General features: G+C 42.2%; 1 protein-coding gene across 23 annotated transcripts in view; it reads left to right on the top strand.

Annotated features, from left to right (window-relative positions):
• The window catches only part of DYSF (dysferlin), a 229,649-nt gene that overhangs the window by 176,660 nt on the left and 32,343 nt on the right, over positions 1–20,646 (top strand). For all 23 annotated transcript variants that reach the window (XR_015249117.1, XM_086700880.1, XM_086700876.1 and 20 more), the window contains one exon: positions 17,754–17,852. Coding sequence is in view for 22 of the 23 variants with exons in the window: in XM_086700880.1 (XP_086557006.1) it covers positions 17,754–17,852 (99 nt within the window). In the remaining variant the exon portion in view is untranslated. The remainder of the gene's footprint in view (positions 1–17,753; positions 17,853–20,646) is intronic.

Here is a 20,646-nt window from a genome sequence, read left to right as displayed (position 1 = left end):
ATTTTTTGTCTTTATTCATCCTGCCCGTTTTCCCCCTCATTTGTTTTTTTTCTTTTTTGGATTGAAAGATTACTTCCCCACCCCACATTCTTTCTTCCCTTTTCAGTTTCAAAACTATACACTGTTTCTATTCCTTTCGTGATTAGTATAGAAACTTTATCATGCATAGTCAACATAGCAAATCCTAAGTCTAATTAACATTTATAGCTTCCGTCAGAATATTACAAGGAACTTAGAATGCTTTAATTCCAGTCACACACAAATTTACAAACTTCTGTTCAATATTTTAGTTCTAACTGTAAATGACATTTTAAAAATAATACCATTTTTATTTATTTTATTATTTTTAAAAATATTTATTTTTGAGAGAGAGAGTGCGTGAGCAGGGGAGGGGCAGAGAGAGATTGGGAGACACAGAATTCGAAGCAGGTCCCAGGCTCTTAGCTGTCAGCATAGACGGGGCTTGAACTCACAAACCACGAGATCATGACCTGAGCTGATGTTGGATGCTTAACTGACTGAGCCACCCAGGTGCCCCAAAACAATATCAGTTTTAAAAGTAACCTATTTCATTTTAGTTATACTCATATTTACTACTTTGTTTTGTAGGTCAGTCTTCTTCCTTTTGGGATCATCTTTCTACCTAAAGTAGAGCTTATAGAAATTCTTATAATTAGGATTAGTTCATTGTAAATGTTCTCACTTTTAAATTATTGCTTGAAAATATTTTTATTTCATCCTTATTTTGGAAATACTGGTTTTACTGACACTTATTTTCTGTCAGCACTTTGAAGATACTATTATCTTTTTGCTTCCATTTTTCTGTTTTCTTCCTAAATCTAAATCTGAGAAATGTTTTTTGTTTTGTTTTGTTTTAATTAGTTCTATATAGTTTTCAATCACTATCTCTTTAAATGTTACGTATTTCCCATTTTCTCTATCATTTCCTTCTGGAACTCTGATTAGATCTACAATGGACCTTCTCTGTTCTCCATGTTAGTTCAACTTTCTTTCATATCACTTTTTTCTTGTGTTGCCCTCTGGCTAATTTCTGAAGATAGATCTTCAAGTTCACTAAGTCTTTAGCTGCTTTTAAAGGCTCATGTTTAGGGGCACCTGGGTGGCTCAGTTGGTTAAGTGTCTTGACTTCAGCTCAGGTCATGATCTTACCATTCCTGAGTTCGAGCCCAGCATCAGGCTCTGTGCTGACAGCTCAGAGCCTGGAGCCTGTTTCAGATTCTGTGTCTCCCTCTCTGTCTCTGCCCCTCCCCCACTCAGGCTCTGTCTCTCTCTCAAGAATACATAACATTAAAAAAATTTTTAAAGGCTTATTTTAACCGTATCTATTGAGTTTCTAATTTTAAGTATTATATTTTTATCTCAAGAAGTTCTTCCCCCCTGCCACCCCCTGCAACTGGCTTGTTTATTTTTGAGTCTCTTATTCTTTTGCCACAATTTTTAATGTCTTTTGTTTTTGTAAACAGTGTTTTTTTTTTTTTTTTAAAGTCCTATTTCTGACAATTCTGTTTTCTGTATCTGTAACATTAGGTCTGATATGCAGTTGGTGTTTCTAGCTGACTCTTGCTCATGGTGCCTTATTCCTTACATGTTGCACTGTTTTTGATTGTGAACTCATGTTCCTTGGAACTTTATCTGAGAGTTCTTTGAGGCCTGGATGAAAGTTAACATTCTTTTGCAGAGGGTATGCATTTACTTTACCAGATGCCTGAAAATGTGACAAACCCAGAGTCACTAAAACTAAATGTTCAGCTTGGGCTTCTTGAGCCCCACAGTTAGTTTGCATTTTGGCTCCTTATTTCGCTGCGGTTTTGCTTCCTCATTTGCCCCCATGGATTTTCTTTACATTCCCATCAGCTCTAGCATGCATTTAAAAAGGATTTTAAAGATTTCTTATCTGTTAATTTAGGTGTTCTTACTTAGTGAGTTTCTCTGGCCTTCTTGTTTGTCATTTTGCTAGAAATCAATGTCTTTATTATAGTTTTATTTTTGACAGTCCTATTTGTCTCCATGCAGGTTATATTTCCTTCAGGATTGCATGCTCTAACTTCTTGTATCCTCTTGAGACTTTCTATGAACATAAGGTAGTCTTTGGTTTCCTTCTGTCTTTTTACTCAATTCATTAAGATAACCCTTGCCTTAGTCCTCATGTTGCTCCCCTTCCTTTGAACCTTATCCTCTTCTTTCTATCTGTCCTTACAGAGAAAAGTCCTTGCTTCACGTACTGGGAGCCCAGATGGTTCTGTCCATTAGTGCATGGGCCCCATTTCTAATTTCAAACTTTTATAAAAGGGAGAAGAGAACAATCTAAGGTTGCTGTATCTTTACCTTGCCAATTAGGAATCCAGCAGGATAGGAGAAGCAAGAAGGAAAGCAGGATCAGAGGCTTTTCCATGGGACTGAAGGGCTTGTTTTCTATGTTTGTTGTGGCAGCGAGGTGTTAACTAGCTAGGTCAGGGCCAAGGTCCTTGCCTGTCGGCTCCTACCTCCTACCGTAAGGAGTTTCTGAAGTAAAGGAGAGCTGACCCTCTCCCGCCAGGCCCACAGACAGGGGTGTTCTTTAGGGAGGTGTCAACAGTCTTGTGAGTGGATCCTCAACCTTGTGGTTCAGACACCTGATGAGCCCATTTTCTTTGGGCTGGATACTTATTATTCAAGCCTCAAACTGAGGTTGCCAGTTTATGAGTTTATAGTGAGAAATACTTCTGCCCATGGGACATGACCTTGGATTGTGGTCCAGCCTGTGGTATCTTATAGGTTCAGCAGTTGGGAAGCCAAATTGTGATTGGAGATGAGTAAAGAATTAGAATGAGGAGAGATGGGTTCTGTGACTTGCAATTTAGCAGCAGCTGACCAAGATGGACAGATCCATCTATCTCCAAAGGTCGGGACCATCCCCTGAGGGTGCTGATGTGAACAACTGTCAACAGCCAACCCTTCGTTCTCTTGTACTTCCAGGCCTGGCCAATTCCTTGTTTTCACTTTCTTTCTCGGGTTGTATTAATACAGCCTACCCATTTAGGGTTAAGGCTTAGTGTAAGAGCCACTCTTCTGCTTTGAGGTGATTTTGCCTGTCCTTGCTCTGAACCACTATGCATTGATTTCACGGTCTAATTCTCCGAGGGCAGCCCTATTTCCCTTCATTCCAAGTTTTGGGGGAATGCCTCATTGCAGCTCATGAATACTGACAACAATTTATCCAAAGACTTTGAAGCAAAGGTTTTCTGAGCAAAGGAATCAATTACAGGGTGTGGCTCCCAAGTGAGGAAGCATTTCCAGAAGGCATCCGAGGCAGTTTGTCTCAGAACCTCACGGTTGCACCTTTGAACTTGAGAGTTCGAGGGGGAGTATTTTAACTTTAATAACACAAATGGTTTTACCTATACTTTGGTATCTAGCAGATGTGCTAATTAGGAAGATACTTCTCCTCTCTTTAAAGTAGGTTTCCTGAGGACATGTATTTGGCAATATTGGTTTAGCAAGAATTACTGTATGTGCTCGAAAGTACAAAACTGTACTTCTTTAAAAATATCTCCGGTTCAGATGTGTTGCCAGTGCAGCCTGGCCTCCCCCCACTCCCATTAGTTCTGATGAGGGAGGTTTGATGCCTGTCACTGCGTGTAATCTGGACCTTCCTTTGTGAGTCATTCCTTCTCTCATTTTCTCAGAGCAAATACAAATCGCCCATCAAATGACAAGTGAAGGCACAGGGGAGGCAAGGGGAGGGAAATCAGAGCCGAAATCTGTTAGCTATTTGGAGTAATTGGTTATTTGCTGTGTTTGCTGGTTGGGAAGCAGAGCACATACTTTACGGTCTCTCCTGTTACGGGGGCTGGAGTCACCCGCCGATATTGGATCCTCGTTGCCGGAGCCCTTGGCTCCGGGCGCCTTTCCCCTGCTTGGCATTCCTGTGGTCTCCTCGGGGGTGCGCCCCTCCTCCCTCGATGCACACTGCAGGGGGGACAGCCCGGGGTGAAACTTGTCTGGCAAACTCCAGGGCCTCATCAGGCAGGAGGAGGCCCCAGCCCCTTCAACCTGCCCTCCTTGTCTCTGCCTCCACCCCACCATACTCCTCTTTTCCCAAAAGGTCTTTCCCCTGGTCCATGGGGGACCTGTTTTCCCGTCCAGAGAAAAGGGGTTCATCGCTTCTCAGAGAAAAAATGCTCACTTTCTGTGGAAATCTGCAGGACAAGAAGTTCTCTCTGAGGTCTAATTATATGCTTTCCTACCCCTGACTGTCCTGTCCCTGTCCCCTCCTGCCCCCTAGTCTGGGTCAGGACAGTGCTTAGAACTTGGTACAGTGCTCATGGCTGAGTAAAAATCCCCCAAGTATACTCACTGAAGCTTATTAGCCAACCCAGGGTCTTTAACACCTCTCTTACATTGACCGAGGGCTGGGGAAACCAGACTGAAGTAGCAGCAAGTTCAAAATAGGAAATATTTGAAAAGTAATGTGATTTTGTGTATGAAAATGCACACAGTAACTAGAAAGTAGGTTGACTTTGGCACATAGTAGGCTCCCCCAAAATACTTTTAAAATTGAATTTAAGATAGCTAAGATTAGTGTCTGTAGTTTGATGAATGCTTCAGCAGTCCTGGGAAAGCCTTCAAAAATAGTTTTTCTCTTAAGTAGATTGTTGGAACTCTTGCTAAGCAAAACCATCTACATAAGCAGAATGAAGAAGATAGGGAAAGCTTTTGCCCAGGCCCTATTGGAATCATCACAAATCCTGAATTAGTGATGTCTCATTGCTTTCTTCAGAGGTTAGAGGACTCTGATGGGACCTTCTTTTATTCACCCTGCTGGATAGATCCCCATTCCTCTAGGCTTCCTGCATGGGTATATGTGGTCATACTGTCCCTGGAGGACCAAGTCATGAGCTCATGTATCTTATCTACCGTAGACTCCAGGGTCGGGAGAGGGCTAGTAAGCTAGAATTCCCCAGAGGTTTTCCATTCCACTTGTGTCTCCCATCTGGAACAGGCCAATAGTCAAATTATCAGGCCCTGACCCTTCTCTGCTCACCATCTGCTTGACTTTGCTAGATTTTGGGCACACTTACTCACTGGGCCTTTTGGAAACAATTCAGCATTTTGGTTAAAGGTCTTCCCTTCCCTCCCACCTCTGCTGGTCCAGCTTGAAGTGAGAATAAGTGGAATAATGATCTCTACGACAGACACAGAGGCAGGACTACAGGGAGTGTGAACAAGAGGTTGAAAGCCTAGTGTTCCACTTGTGGAAATAATTAAGTGATTTTGTGATGAGTATGTGGAGTTCTGCTGAATCAACATGGTAGCTGGCTGTGGGCATATGTTTGTGCGGTTTGGGGGGGCATGAGAGGTTTAGTATGTATGGGGTGTGGCAGGTTTGAAATCAGGGTGCTTGCATGTCTGGGGGTTTGTCTGTCTATATGTACATAAGTGGTTGTGTGTTACGTCTGTGTTTGTATTTGTGCATGAGAAAATAGTCTCAGTTGCTCAAAACTTAGGACATTAATTAAAGAATTAGAGGCATCATATCATTATTCTAGTGATGCAGATGTTGAGTTTTGGGGCAGTGGTATTGGGGATGTTGGCTGTATCAACAAGGATATTTTTCATGGTAAACTTTATAGGTCATAAAGTCTCTTTGCAGACTTTGACTCACAGCCTCGCAGTAACCCCAGTGTTGGGTTCCATTATTACCATCTTGATGATAATGATTTATGCTAAGAGAGAAATCACTTTCAACCCAGTCTAGGGGTCAACCATAGGCAATGAAGGCCTGCTTAAAACTATTAAAAAAAAAAAAGACTTCTGTTTTAGAGGTGGGTATGGGTAGTTCCATACAGTGACCCAAGCAAAGTTTAACATTACAACTTTGGTGATAAATGGATTTGACCAGGAATTTTTCTGTTTGACTCAACTGGTCATCCTGGGAGAGAACACCAGTGAGACCTCCCCCTCCCCCTTTCAGTTTTCCTCACTTCACAGAAAGGCAGGCTTAGAATTATTGTTGTCAATTTCGCTGTCTATATTCATGAAATGTGTTCGGCCCACTGAATGAAAATGGGAGGTTAAATGTTCAGAATGTGCTGTGCTGATTTGGGTCTTCAGAGGGATTAGGGTACCCATTACACTGGATCAAGCCCAGAGAAGCATGTCTTTGTTACAAAGCTCTGGTTGCTCAGGAACTGAATGCTGGCTATTAGCTGAAATTGGAGAGACTGCCAGTCCGTGCCTTGATCAGACTTACTTGCTTGGCTGGCTGAATGATGAGGGGCCTTGAACCTTGGGCATGGGGATATAAAGTTTTAACGGCCAGACTCCTTGCAAAAGCCTGAGATGACACTTAGCAATCAAGCCTTTTGCATTTGTTTCTCCTGTTTGCCATGTTCCAAGACGGGATGCTTAGCTGTTGAAAATGAGGTCAAGAGCACACTTGGAATCTGAGAACATATGGCGGTTACTCTTTTGGAGTTTTGGATTATGGGATTCCACTGACATCAGAGGGTTGGTTGGCTTTGACACATCAGGGTAAAGGCTGGAAGGGAAGGAAGAAGTGGACTTGAAATAACTCTATCAGAAGACAAATTAGTGAAATAGCAGGAATGGTATTTTCAAGTCACGTCTGTGAGTGTGTTTAAAAACATAACTTTGTTTTTCTGTAATTCAACGCAATCTCCTTTTTAAGCCCATATTTTTCCTGATGGCAGAAAAGCCCTGGTGTCCTTCAATAGTTCAGGTTTAAGCTGAGTCAGTTTTGGGTTTTTCCTCCTTGTCCTTACCCTTGGAGGCAGCTACATTCTGGGTTGAGCTTCCATAATGTCATGGCCTCCATAGACAGGGTCCCCTGGTCACCAGTATGTGTCTGCCCTGTATCTATAGGCCCACTGATTTCTGGGTGCATGGACCACACAGACAATAGCTTATTCTCTTGGGCACAAGACCCTTTCAGATCCCCTGGCTCTCTCTCTCGACCAATTTTCAAGCCCTTCTGGGGGACACGTTACAATTTGGTAGCTGTTTCGTGACACTCTGGGGTCTACAGGAAATGCTGAGGGCTCCGTGCCTCTCTCTCCCATGACGCCCGTGCAGCCATCTCCGCCAAGTGCCTCATGTTCCAATGCTTCTGGAAACTTCTGGGCCTCCCTTTACCAGATCCCTGAAGTTAAGGAGGGGTCTCTTCCATATAAACTTCAGAGCTAACCTGGGGTCCAGGTGTGGGGATGCCTTATCGAAACTATCACAAATCTCTAGTTCTTTCTTCCACTCCTCCTCTACACTTTCATCTCCTCTGCAGAGTATGGGAAAACTGGCTGGACAAAACATCCTCTTAAACCTATTTTTTTTTTTTAATAACAATGTTATCTTCCTTTGGAAATTTAAAAGCCAAAGATCCTCCTTCATTCCCGCTGTTCAGGCATTCACATATTCGTCAAATATTTACTGAACTCAAAATATGTGCCAGGCAGTGTTCTAAGTACTGGGGATATAGTGTTAAAAAAGCTAAAGATCTCTGCCCTCATGGGGAAGGAGACACAACAAACTAATACCTAAGTAAAATATATGTAATGTCAGATGGTGATGGTTGCTGGGGAGAAAAAGCAAGGAAGAGGGGATAAGATTTGCTGGGGGAAGAGGTGGTCATTTAAAATATGGTGGTGGTGGATAAAGCAGATTGCATTTGAGTCAAGACTTGAAGGAGGTGAAGAAGTGACCCATGGATCTACAGGAGGAATAGAGCTCCTGGCAAGAGCATGAAGGTGTTGGAAGTGCTCAAGGGCCAAGCAGGACACTGTGGCTGGACGAGCATGAATGAGGAGGAAAAACAAAGGGCATGAGGTCAGGGAGGTGAGGAGACTGCATCCCAGGAGGCTTAGCTTTGTCCTGAGTTGAGTTGGTGAATCACTGAAGGGATTGCACTGAGGGCTGATGCGTTCCGGCATGGGGCGGGGGGGGGGGGGGGGGGGGGGGGGGGTAGCGCGCTATTGTGTTGAGGATAGATTTGAGGGCAAGGGTGAAAGCAGGGAGGCCAGTTGGGAGACTGGTGTAATATTTCAGATAACAGAGAACAGGGTGGTAGTTATTTGGGAGAAGCGTCTGATTCTGAATATGTACTGAAGGTGGCACCAACGGGTTTGCTGTTAGACTGAACATGCGACATGAGGAAAGGACTCAAAAGGTGATTGCAGGGATTTTGGCTTGAGCATCTGGAAGGAAGGTGTGTCATTGACTTATCCGAGGAAGACTAGAAGGAGCAGGTGGGTGGAGGATGGTCAGGAATTGGCTTCTGGATGTGGTGCATTTGAGACACTTATTAGATGTCAGTGGGACAGGTGAAACGGGGGGCTGGAGTTCAGAGAAGTCATCCAGGCTGCACAGAGCTCCGCGTGGGATTCATTAGCATCTTTGCCATTTAAAGATGTAAGTCTCAAGGGGAACCCCGGGGAGTGAGAGTGGATGGAGAGGAGAAGAGATCTGAGCACAGAGCCCCGGGGCACTCAGATGACCAAAGGGTGAGTGACCAGGAAGAATCAGCAGAGATTGAGAAGGCTTGGCCGGTGACAGGGGAGGACACCACCCTGGTCCTCTGCCAGGCAAGGGGGATGTTTCAAGGGCAGAGGAGTGGCTGCCTGTATCAAATACTGCTGCTGGATTGATCACTGAAGTCACTGGTGACCTTGACAAGTTTTGGTTGAGCAGAGACAATGGAGAAGCAGGAACTAGACACAAGTGTAGATTACTCTCTCTGTAAGTTTTTCTGTAAAAGGGAGAAAGAAATGAGCTGGGAGCCAAAGGAGAAAGTCAGAGAGTTTTCTTTGAATGACAGGGAACTAGTGTCACATGTTTGAGTGCTGATGGAATGGCCCAGTAGAGATGCGAGTGGGATGGCCTGGGCGAGGGTAAGGAGGATCGTGGAGTGGTGTCCTTGAGCAGGCAGAGGGCACAGGACCCAGGGCATGAGTGCAGGAGTTGGCCTTGTGTTGGGGTGCAAACAGAGCATGTGTGGTGACAGGATGGAAGGCAGAATATGGTACAGATGCTGGTGAGGGCTCGTGGCAGTTCTTTTCTGACTGCTTCTGCTTTCCAAGGGAAGGAGGGTCACTGGCCAAGAGTGAGCAGAGGGAGGAGGTGCCCGGGGTCTGAGGACAAAGCAGAAAGTACCGGATGGTGGCGTTAGGGGACAGGAGAGTTCCAGGAGTGGGAAACTGAGGTGGGCGGATGGACAGCCCCGAGACCCACTTGGAGCAGTGACATGAACTCGGAGCCCCTGGTTTGCTCTTTCCCTCAGCCACATTGGGGCAGATGCGCAGTAGGGTTAACGGCAGGTTGGGCTGGCTGGAAGTATGATAGTGCCCCAGAGAGGGGCAAGGGAGTAGACACGGGGAAGATCAAAGGGGCAAACAGGATTGTAGAGGCAAAAAATAAACAAGTTAATGCACAAATTGTGATTCTGCTGCACATACAATTTCTGCCAAGGGGGTGGAGTTAGAAGAGGTTAGCCTGTGGGATGCAGGAAGAGAAGGGGAGACACGAGCCACTGAGTGGCAGGACAGCTGGTGCAACCGGGAGTTAGGAAGGCGCCCTGGGCTGTGTTCCTCGCCAGCCATGGGTCTGCTGGGGAAACTCAGCCACTGGACACTGCCTGGAACTTTGAGGGATGACGGAATTGCAGCTGAGAGAGCTTCTCGAGGAAAAGTGGGTGTGCGAAGATTTAGGTCTTTTTTTGGTGATCGTTTGATTGTTCTTCTGAAAAAAAATTTAACTCTTATCTCCTTAGGGTACGTGCTTGAGATTGCCGCTTTTGCTGTCATTTTAAAGGTTATAAGCTCGTATTTGGTCATTTGTTCTTTTTTATTTGAATGGTTTTATTGAGATAATCCACGTAATAAAAGTTCCTACTTAGTGTACAATTCAATGTTTTGTAGTATATTCGCGGAGTTGTGCAGCCATCACCATAATCAATTTTAGAACTTTTTTTAATCTCTCCAAAGAGACCCTGTGCCCAAGAGCAGTCATCTGCCATTTCCTCCCAGCCACTTGCAGCCCCAGGCAACAACTCATCTACTTTTTGCCTCAGATTTGCCTATTCTGGACGTTTCATGTAAATAGAATCATACAATGTATGGTCTTTTTGTTTAACTTCTTTCACTCAGCATCATGTTTTCGAGGTTCATCCATGCTGTGCATCAATTCGTCATTGCTTTTTATTGTCGAATAATATGCCGTTGTATGGATGTATCTCATTTTCTTTATCCGTTCATCAATTGATGGGCATCTGGATTCTGCTGTTTGCCTGTTACGAATAACGCTGCCACAGACATTCCTGTACAAGTTTTGGTGGGGATGTAAGTTTTCCTTTCTGTTAGATATATAACTAGAAGTCCAACTGCTGGGTCGTGGGATAGCTCTCTGTTTAACCTTTTGAAGAACTGCCGGATTGTTTTCCAAAGTGACTGTACCATTTTATGTTCTCGTCAGCAGTGTTCCAATTTATCCACATCTTCGCCAACACTTGTTCTGACTCTTTTATGATTGCCATCCTAGTGGGTGTGAAGTGTTTTCTCATGGGGGTTTTGATTTGCATTTCCCTTTTGGCTAATGATGAACACCTTTTCCCGTGCTTATTATGTGCTTATCAACTTTGGAGGAATGTCTGTTTAAATGCACGGCTCCTTTTTTATTGGGTTATTTGTCTTTTTATTATTGAATTGTGCGAGTTCTCTATGTATTTTGGTGACACATCTCTTATCAGATAGATAATTGGTAAATATTTCCCCCTGTTCTGTGAATTATATTTTCATTTTCTTGGTGATTTTTTTTTATTTTTTTTTATTTTTTTTAAAGGATATCCAAAACAATTTTTATTTTTTTTATTTTTTTTACATGAAAAATATGACTTTATTAAGTAAAATTTTTTATATTTTATTTTATTTTTTTTTAATTTTTTATTTATATATGAAATTTATTGTCAAATTGGTTTCCATACAACACCCAGTGCTCATCCCAAAAGGTGCCCTCCTCAGTACCCATCACCCACCCTCTCCTCCCTCCCACCCCCCATCAACCCTTAGTTTGTTCTCAGTTCTCAACAGTCTCTTATGCTTTGGCTCTCTCCCACTCTAACCTCTTTTTTTTTTTTTTTTGTTCCCCTCCCCCATGGGTTTCTCTTAAGTTTCTCAGGATCCACATAAGAGTGAAACCATATGGTATCTGTCTTTCTCTGTATGGCTTATTTCACTTAGCATCACACTCTCCAGTTCCATCCACGTTGCTACAAAAGGCCATATTTCATTTTTTCTCATTGCCACGTAGTACTCCATTGTGTATATAAACCACAATTTCTTTATCCATTCATCAGTTGATGGACATTTAGGCTCTTTCCATAATTTGGCTATTGTTGAGAGTGCTGCTATGAACATTGGGGTACAAGTGCCCCTATGCATCAGTACTCCTGTGTCCCTTGGATAAATTCCTAGCAGTGCTATTGCTGGGTCATAGGGTAGGTCTATTTTTAATTTTCTGAGGAACCTCCACACTGCTTTCCAGAGCGGCTGCACCATTTTGCATTCCCACCAACAGTGCAAGAGGGTTCCCGTTTCTCCACATCCTCTCCAGCATCTATAGTCTCCTGATTTGTTCATTTTGGCCACTCTGACTGGCGTGAGGTGATACCTGAGTGTGGTTTTGATTTGTATTTCCCTGATAAGGAGCGACGCTGAACATCTTTTCATGTGCCTGTTGGCCATCCGGATGTCTTCTTTAGAGAAGTGTCTATTCATGTTTTCTGCCCATTTCTTCACTGGGTTATTTGCTTTTCGGGTGTGGAGTTTGGTGAGCTCTTTATAGATTTTGGATACTAGCCCTTTGTCCGATATGTCATTTGCAAATATCTTTTCCCATTCCGTTGGTTGCCTTTTAGTTTTGTTGGTTGTTTCCTTTGCTGTGCAGAAGCTTTTGATCTTCATAAGGTCCCAGTAATTCACTTTTGCTTTTAATTCCCTTGCCTTTGGGGATGTGTCGAGTAAGAGATTGCTACGGCTGAGGTCAGAGAGGTCTTTTCCTGCTTTCTCCTCTAAGGTTTTGATGGTTTCCTGTCTCACATTCAGGTCCTTTATCCATTTTGAGTTTATTTTTGTGAATGGTGTGAGAAAGTGGTCTAGTTTCAACCTTCTGCATGTTGCTGTCCAGTTCTCCCAGCACCATTTGTTAAAGAGACTGTCTTTTTTCCATTGGATGTTCTTTCCTGCTTTGTCAAAGATGAGTTGGCCATACGTTTGTGGGTCTAGTTCTGGGGTTTCTATTCTATTCCATTGGTCTATGTGTCTGTTTTTGTGCCAGGTGATTTTTTTTTAAAGCATCCTGCTATTGCTCTTTACTTTAAAAATATTTAATTTTTAAAGTTGTGTAAGGAATACATGCACACAGTGAAGAATTAGAAAATTCTGAGTGGTGCACAAAAATAAAAGGAATAAACAAAATATCCATAATGTTATCATTCAGAGGTAACTGCTATGAACATTTAGGCTCTGGTCCTTTTATTAAAATGAAATCATGTTATTCATTTTTTAACCTTGTATCAATCTCATCAGTTGTGAATAGCTTTCCATATCAATAAAGCTATTTCAACAGCATAATTTTTTATGTCGCATAACATCTAATCATGTGGATGTTCAGTTTACCCAAACAGTTCCTTATTGATGGATGCTTAAGTTGTTTTCAATTTTTCACTATTATAAATGAAGTTAAATCTTTATGCCTATGATTACTTTCTTTGTTCTTTTTTTAAAGTTTATTATTTATTTATTTATTTAGTTAGTTAGTTAGTTAGTTAGTTAGTTAGTTTAATATGAAATTTATTGTCAAATTGGTTTCCATACAACACCCAGTGCTCATTCCAACAGGCGCCCTGCTCAATACCCATCACCCATCCTCCCCTCCCTCCCACTCCCCATCAACCCTCAGATTGTTCTCAGTTTTTAGGAGTCTCTTATGGTTTGGCTCCCTCCCTAACTTTTTTTTTCCTTCCCCTCCCCCATGGTCTTCTGTTAAGTTTCTCAGGATCCACATAAGAATGAAAACATATCGATATCTGTCTTCCTCTGTATGACTTATTTGACTTAGCATAACACTCTCCAGTTCCATTCATGTTGCCACAAAAGGCCATATTTCATTCTTTCTCATTGCCACATAGTGTTCCATTGTGTATATAGATTTCTAGAACAGCTTGTTGGGTCAAAGTGTATGCACACTTTTAAGGCTGTAGAGACCTGCAGCCAAATTACCTTCTGGAAAGACTGTGCTTAGCTATGTGCCTGCTGGCAGTTTGTGAGATAGCCAGTCCTTGGCCAAGAAGCTAACCCGGTCTGCACCAAAGAAACAACAATACCATGATCAGCGATAGCAATAAACACAGACATTGCACTTACATGCTAGGCACTGTTCTAAGGTCCTTATACCAATTGACTCATTTATTGCTTGCCATAACTCTACCAAATTGGTACTATTATTTGTTCATTTTATAGATTATTAAGGCACAAAGAGGTTAAGTAGTTTTCCAAGGTCACACAGGTAGGGGTGGCAGGATTTGAACTCTGCTAGTCTGGCTCCCAAGTTCCTGGTTCCCAAACCACCCTGATTTTCAACTTTTTAAAAAAATTTTTAAATGTTTTATTTATCTTTGAGAGAGAGAGAGACAGAGACAGAGAGAAGGAGGGAGGGAGAGAAGCACAAGCAGGGGAAGGAGAGAGAGAGGGGGGAGACACAGAATCTGAAGCAGGCTCTAAGCTCCAAGCTGTCAGTGCAGAGCCCAACGTGGGGCTTGAATTCATGAATCGCAAGATCACGACCTGAGCTGAAGTCGGACACTTAACTGACTGAGCCGCCCAGGTGCCCCTCAAGTGATTTTTTATACCCACATCAATGAGAATTATCGGCAGAGGCAGCCCTATTTACAGAAGCCCAGAAGGGAGAATTTCTGGCACTATTTTTGGCCATTGCTTTAAGATAGAAAGCTTCCTTTTCTTCTTAATTGAATGAAAACGAATGAATGAGGGTGAATGAACTGAGAGTTTCCTTTAGGAATAACTGAAAAGTTTTCTCATTCCTTTCTCCCCATTTCATATTTGCACGTTATAGATCAGGGATTGGCAAACTTTTTCCTAAAGACCCATTGAGTAAATATTTTAGGTTTAGGGGACTTAAGGTGTCTGTCTCAACTACTCAACTCAGCTGTTGTAACTAAAAAGCGACCACAGACAGTATTTAAATTACAAAAGCAGGTGGCTGGTGAGTGGGCAATAGTTTGCGAATTTCTGTTATAGATGATCCTGTGGGTTTTCTCTCCTTGTTATTCAGTGACATTGAACCACTCCTGCATCCTGGAATAATCCAGCTTGACCATGGCAGATCTACTGCTGTGATCTATTATTATCTTGAGAGCTTCTTTGGAGGTTCTAGCAGGGGAGCACAGCAACTCGTATACCCTTGATCGAAGAACGGTCCTCCTCTATCAGGGAAGGTTGTCATCTTCGACCGAGCGGAGCGCACAGCTTCAGGAGGGACACACATAGAGCAGTGAGGGAGGAAGGGGACACCCGCCTAGCCAGCCAGATCAGCCGAATCAACCCTGGTGATCAGTGGGGTGACAGATGTTGTAGCCAGATCGCCCTCACATCCTGTAATCTATTAATATCTTAATGACTGTTCAGGAATGGGATTAATGTGTGTGTGTGTGTGTGTGTGTGTGTGTGTGTGTGTAAACCATGATTTATTCTTTGTTTAAAAAATTTTTTAATGTTTATTTATTTTTGAGAGAGAGAGATAGAGAGACGGATAGAGTGCGGGGCGTGGGGAGGGGCAGAGAAAGAGGGAGACACAGAATCCGAAGCAGGCTCCAGGCTCTGAGCTGTCAGCACAGAGCCTCACGTGGGGCTCAAACTTATGAACCTTGAGATCATGACCTGAGTTGAAGTCTGACACTTAACTGACTTGAGCCACCCAGGTGTCCCTGATTTATTCTTTGGAAGACTGATAGAACTTTATCCCAAAGGAACCAACTTGACCTGATATCTCTTTTAGGGTAGTTCTTTGAGAGCTTTTAGAGTTACTGATCTCTTCATGTATTCTATTACTTTTGAATCAATTTCAGGAATTTATATTCTTCTAGAAGATTTTCTGCTTCATCTGCATTTTTCATTTTGTCACTGGTTATGGTAAATCTTTTAATATTTTCATTCTCCCCATAATATCGTTTTATTTGATCTTTCTCATTCCTAATGGTGTACCTACTTCTAAACATTAGATTTGATAAATGTTTATTTTATTGGCCTTTTGAAAGTTTGCTCTGAGATTTAATTATAAATTATAATATTGTCCTTTTTTAATATATTAATTTCTACCTATCATTTTCAAATTTTGGTCTTCCTATTTTTCATTTTCGAATTTCTTGAGCTATCAGATGAGTTATTTTCATTCTCTTTCTATAAATGCAAGAGCATTTGAGACTGAATTTGAGACAGACTTAGCTATAATCCACAAATTTGGGGGCATAACCCTCTCACTATTGGTATTTTCTAAGTATCTATGATTTTAGGTTTGGTTTTCTCTTTGACCCAGGAAGGTTGTAAGAGTGTGGCTCTAAATTTTTAAAAGGTTCAGATTTTTAATTCTTAAATTTCTCATTAGTTTTCAGTTTTATGCATTATGGTCAAAGAGACTTTATTGAGCTTTGCTTGTGGCTTTTAATTTTTTCTAAGTGCTCCAGTGGTGCCGGAAAAGAAGGTATATTTTCTATTTTTAGATCCCATAATGTTGTCTTCTTAATTGACATTGTTAATGGTATTGTTCAGATTCTCTGTCTCCATACTATTTTTTTTTTTTTTTAATTTACTTGGTTTTTCAAGACCGCGGGAAGTGTAACAACTTTCCCACAACTACTGTCCTTCTGTTAGTGCTTCTGTTATTTCATTGTACAGAACACACTGGTCGGTTGCCTATTTGTGCCTGACTCTGACCCTGAATCATACACTCAAATCTTTAAGTATCCGTGCTGGGGAAGAAAATAAAGACTTAGGAGGAATCAGACAGCTAAACTGACTTCCAGTCTAACTCTTTCTACCTGTATGCACATATATATGCCTGTGTGTTAGTGTGTGTATTTTTGTGGGGGTGTATGTTCATTGCAGTATATACATGTCTCTTGGGCATGTCTGTATAAATATATTTTTCTGTGTTATGAGCTTGATATATATGTCTGCATATGTTTATTCACCCATGGCATATTTTTCTTTAACTTGAACTTAAAATATCAGGGCTAGGGTTGGCCTTGTTCTATGCTGGCTTTTTCTAGAGTGGTTACAAGCCAGAAAGCTCTGCTACACTGTACCTTAACCCATCTGAATGGCTTTTCCTCTCTCCTGGCTGCAGAAGCCCCTCCTGGTAAGTGGGTCTAACAGTGACTCTGTAGACTCAGCCTTGCTCTGATACCTACTCTCTGTGCTGTGTGTCTGGGGATCACATTTTGGCCACTCAGTGGTATTAGGGCCACACTGTCAGGATGGGTGGAGACTTTGAGAACTTCATCCTATCCTCTCCCCATGGTGTCTGTTCAGGTACCCTTGGCCTGGTTCCAGCCTGTTCTCACCCTTAATAAGCCAGAACTCAAAGGACTGAGCATTAAGGGGAGCCACGGCCATTTCCAGAAACTCAGTGATAGACATTCGGTTGACTTTATAGAATCAGAGCAGACTTTTGGGAGATTTAGCATATTCCCTCATACAGAGGAGGAAAAGCAAGCTCCAGATGCGCTCTCCTAACACCTCATCCTTGGCCCTGCCCACTGAACTGGGTGAGTTTTAATGGTATTGACGGGCACAGACTGAGCGCCCAGCTCCAGGCAGGGTTTGGAGAGAGACCTGAGGAAGAGTGACCATCCCAGCTTCAGGAAGCTTGCTGACTCCCTGGGTGATAGGACACACAGGTAGGACACGGCTGGAGGAGCATTCTAGACACAGAGCTGAGAGGACCTATAGACCCACCATGTGCAGGTGAGGAGACCAGTGTGTGCCACAACAGACCTGTCCATCTTTTCCTACAAATATGAGTAAGCAGAGAAGGACAGGGCAGAGAGTGGGTTGTCACAAACTTCTTTTCTTTTAGATAGTGTTCCATTTGAATAATGGGTAATTAGTAAGCATTTGTTGGCTTTTAGGGACTCTGTCTTGATTTGACCTTGGGAGGGCTAAGTTCTGATTTCCGATGCTTTTTCTTTTTCTGGGGTTGGGGAGGCAGGACAACTCTTTGAGGTCTGAGTTTTCCCTGGGTCTACATCCCTGGGTCATTTTATTCATAAATGACACATTGTTGACATTTTCCTCCAAAGAGTTACTGTATGTACCTTCTGATTTCAGCCTCGGTCTGTCCCTGGAATGGAGGGGGCACTGTGATGATAACGTCCACATCACAGAGAGGAGAAGGGAGGCCGGGGAGCTTAACAGAATTACACAATGAATGGGGGGCAGAGCAGGGCTGGAGCCTCTGCCTCTGAATGCCGCGTAGGTGCTGTGGTCTGATCTGTGCAGTCTGTCCCCGGAGAGGTGGGGAGTTGTGGCTCTCTGCTCCCCTGAACTCAACCCAGCAGGAGAGCTTGGAAGTGCACACTAGCCCATCAGCCTTGCTAGGTGTCTGGTCCAGAAGGACCTTGCTTGGCAAGTTCTGTGTCTGAAGTGATCTCTTTCTTTCTCCCCACTCAGGAGGAGGAGTTCATCGACTGGTGGAGCAAATTCTTTGCCTCCACAGGGGAGAGGGAAAAGTGTGGCCAGTACTTGGAGAAGGGCTTTGACACTCTAAAGGTGAGGCCTTTCCACAGTGTGCTCTTCAGTCTAACAGCCCCTGGGCATATGCAGTGGAGGGGGGGAGGGGCACAGGAAGACAATACATATGCATGTGTGTCACCTCCTTTGAACACGTGTATCCAAAGGATCTCCTCATTTGGTGCATGAGGGCTAATGAATCCTGATGAGCTAATTGAGGTGAGAGAGGTCACCCCCTGATTTAGAGCAAGAAGTCAGTGTGGGCTGGAACAATGAAGAAAGTACTTTTGGAAGAATGTTGAAAAATACTGAAGTATTTATGGATGAAATCATGCCTGGCCTGGGATTTGTTTTACAATGCTAAAGAAAAAAAAAAAAAAAGAAAGAGAGGAAGGAAGGAAAGGAAAGAAAAGGAAAAGGGAAGACAGATAGATGATGTGAGTGGCCCTCTGGTAGATTTTCAAAATATTAAAAATTGTTGAAATTGCAAAATATTTAAAATTGTTAAAACTTGAGGATGGATACTTAGGGATTTGTTATACTATTCTGTTTTTTAAAGTTATTTGAACATTTCTATAATAAAAAAATTGTATTAAAATAAGAGGAAAGTCAGCTTGAGAATGGAGCTCTGATTCCTTCACCCCTACAATTGGAACAGAAATTGCTTAGCAAATACAAAAATATGGTAAACTTCGTTTCTGTGAAAAAAAAAAAGCAAAGAAAAGCCCCCCAAACAATCCAACCAAACAAAAACAACCAGGGATGAGTCAGCCAAATTCTGGTATTTTGAGGAAATTCCACAAATACAATTATGCTTTTTAAAAGTACACTGCTTTAAAAAAAGATAACCAGAGGTGACTCAAAGTTACACCCCAAAGGAATCGTAGAGGGTCCTGGAGAGGGTTGCCAAATAAATTCAGGATGCTCAGTTACACTTGAATTGCAGAAAAATAATGAATAATAATTTATTGTAAGTATCTTGTATAATGGTTAGATAAATATGTCTTATGCCTCAAATATTACATGAGACATACTTATCTAACAAAATTATTTGTTATTTATTTGAAATTCAAATTTGAGTGGGTGTTCTGTATTTTGCTATGCTCTGTCTGGCAAGCCTCCTTAGAGAAGGTATGCAAGGACTGTTAGATGCAGGGAGGTGCCCTGAGGAGCACCCGGAAGGGGACCAGATGAACAGGATTTGAGGCCAGTTCGAGTGGTGGGTGGTCTGGGCTTCCAGGTAGTTCTGCTGGCTAAAAGCCTTTGGTGGCCACTCTGGAGGATGATTCCACAAGGTGGCAAGAATTGTCTCTGATAGATTGGGGGCCTCTGAGTGAATGGTGCCGGGAAGCCTGGATGTGCAGAGATGAAGCCTCAGGCAGTGGCAGTGGCTCTGAAGACATAGTCTTCCTGAGGCAGCAAATTCTTCGTTGACTTGCAGTTGGGTGTGTGAGGTTGGGCAAAGAGACTGAACTATTTGTGTACCAGGAAGAAGGTCCGACACATTGGGTCTGGCATGTGGTACTGTGGCCTTGCCAGAAAATGAGAGAAACCAAGAATGAGGACTCCTGCCAGTGTGGCCCATGGCCCTGGCCCCTTTGCTGCTCCCTCAGATGCTGGACATAGAATTGGCACCCAGCCCTCCAGCCTGACCTCTCCGAGGAGATCTCTGACAGTGTCCAAGTGAACATGAACCGTCCAAAACAATAGGCATTCAACCTGTTTCGGGTGGGGTGGGGGGGATGGTTGGAACCAGACCTGGAAGGAAAACTTGTCCTTTAAGGATAAGTAAATAGAAAAAACCACCACCACTACCACCACCACCACCACCACCACCACCACCACCACCATGAGTTTTTGAAAAATAGCCTGTAGCATTCTGGAGAGAATGGAGAACACAATGGGTAGAGAAAAAAAAAAAACAACCCATATTTTAGAAATTACTAGCATGGGGGAAAATACAACCCATAATCTCAGTAGCAAAAGATAGAAAACAAAAGATACAAACAAGAAAGCACAAAAACCAGAAATCATAGAAAAACACAACAGAAAAAGAATAAAACATATTTGTTTTCCTAATAAATGAAAATGGATTAAACTCCTCTATTAAGCGATAAGGACTTTCAGACTATATCAAATTCAAAACTCATTAGACTGTCCTTAGGAGGTATGTCTAAAACAGTACAACTTAGATTGGCTAAAAAATAAATGTTATGGCAAACAAAATAAGGTAAGTGCAGATAAAAGAGAAACAGAATTTAAAGTAAAAAGCAAAGGAAACAAAATGGGTGTTTTATATAAATAAAAAATACACATCTTAGTGAGAAAACACCCAAACATTTATGTACAGGACAGTAGAGCTTAGACATATTTAAAGCAAAAATGGTAGGAATATATATATGAAATGAGAGAAATTAAAGTTGCAGTGGGAATTTTAATGCATCTCTCTCCCAGGCAGATGAAGCAACAAGTAAAAAATAAGTAAATAAGAGGTCTGAATAACAAGGTAAAATATTTTTTAAGCTACATAAAAACTAGCTTTAAAATAGGGAATGAAAAATAATAAAAAAAAATAGAGAATACATTTTTTCCTAATGCTCAGAGAATATTTACAAAACCTGATCACATATTAGTTTAGCAATAAATTACCAAAAGCAGAAATCATACAAGACAGATTAAAATGCAATAAAATGAGAAGTTAATAACAAAAGTTTAAGCAAAAAGACCAACCACTTGGAAATTTAAAAAGTATTTTATTGAGACTTCCAGTATGAACATGGCTGCATAAGTCAGCATTTTCCCCCTTTTCTTCTGGAAATCATTCAAACCCACA

Source organism: Puma concolor, chromosome A3 (assembly GCF_028749965.1).
Source record: "Puma concolor isolate L17-30 chromosome A3, mPumCon1.1.hap2, whole genome shotgun sequence".
NCBI classification, from domain to species: domain Eukaryota; kingdom Metazoa; phylum Chordata; class Mammalia; order Carnivora; family Felidae; genus Puma; species Puma concolor.
The sequence above is the reverse complement of the archived record's forward strand: the minus strand, read 5'-3'. Positions and strand labels throughout refer to the sequence as shown.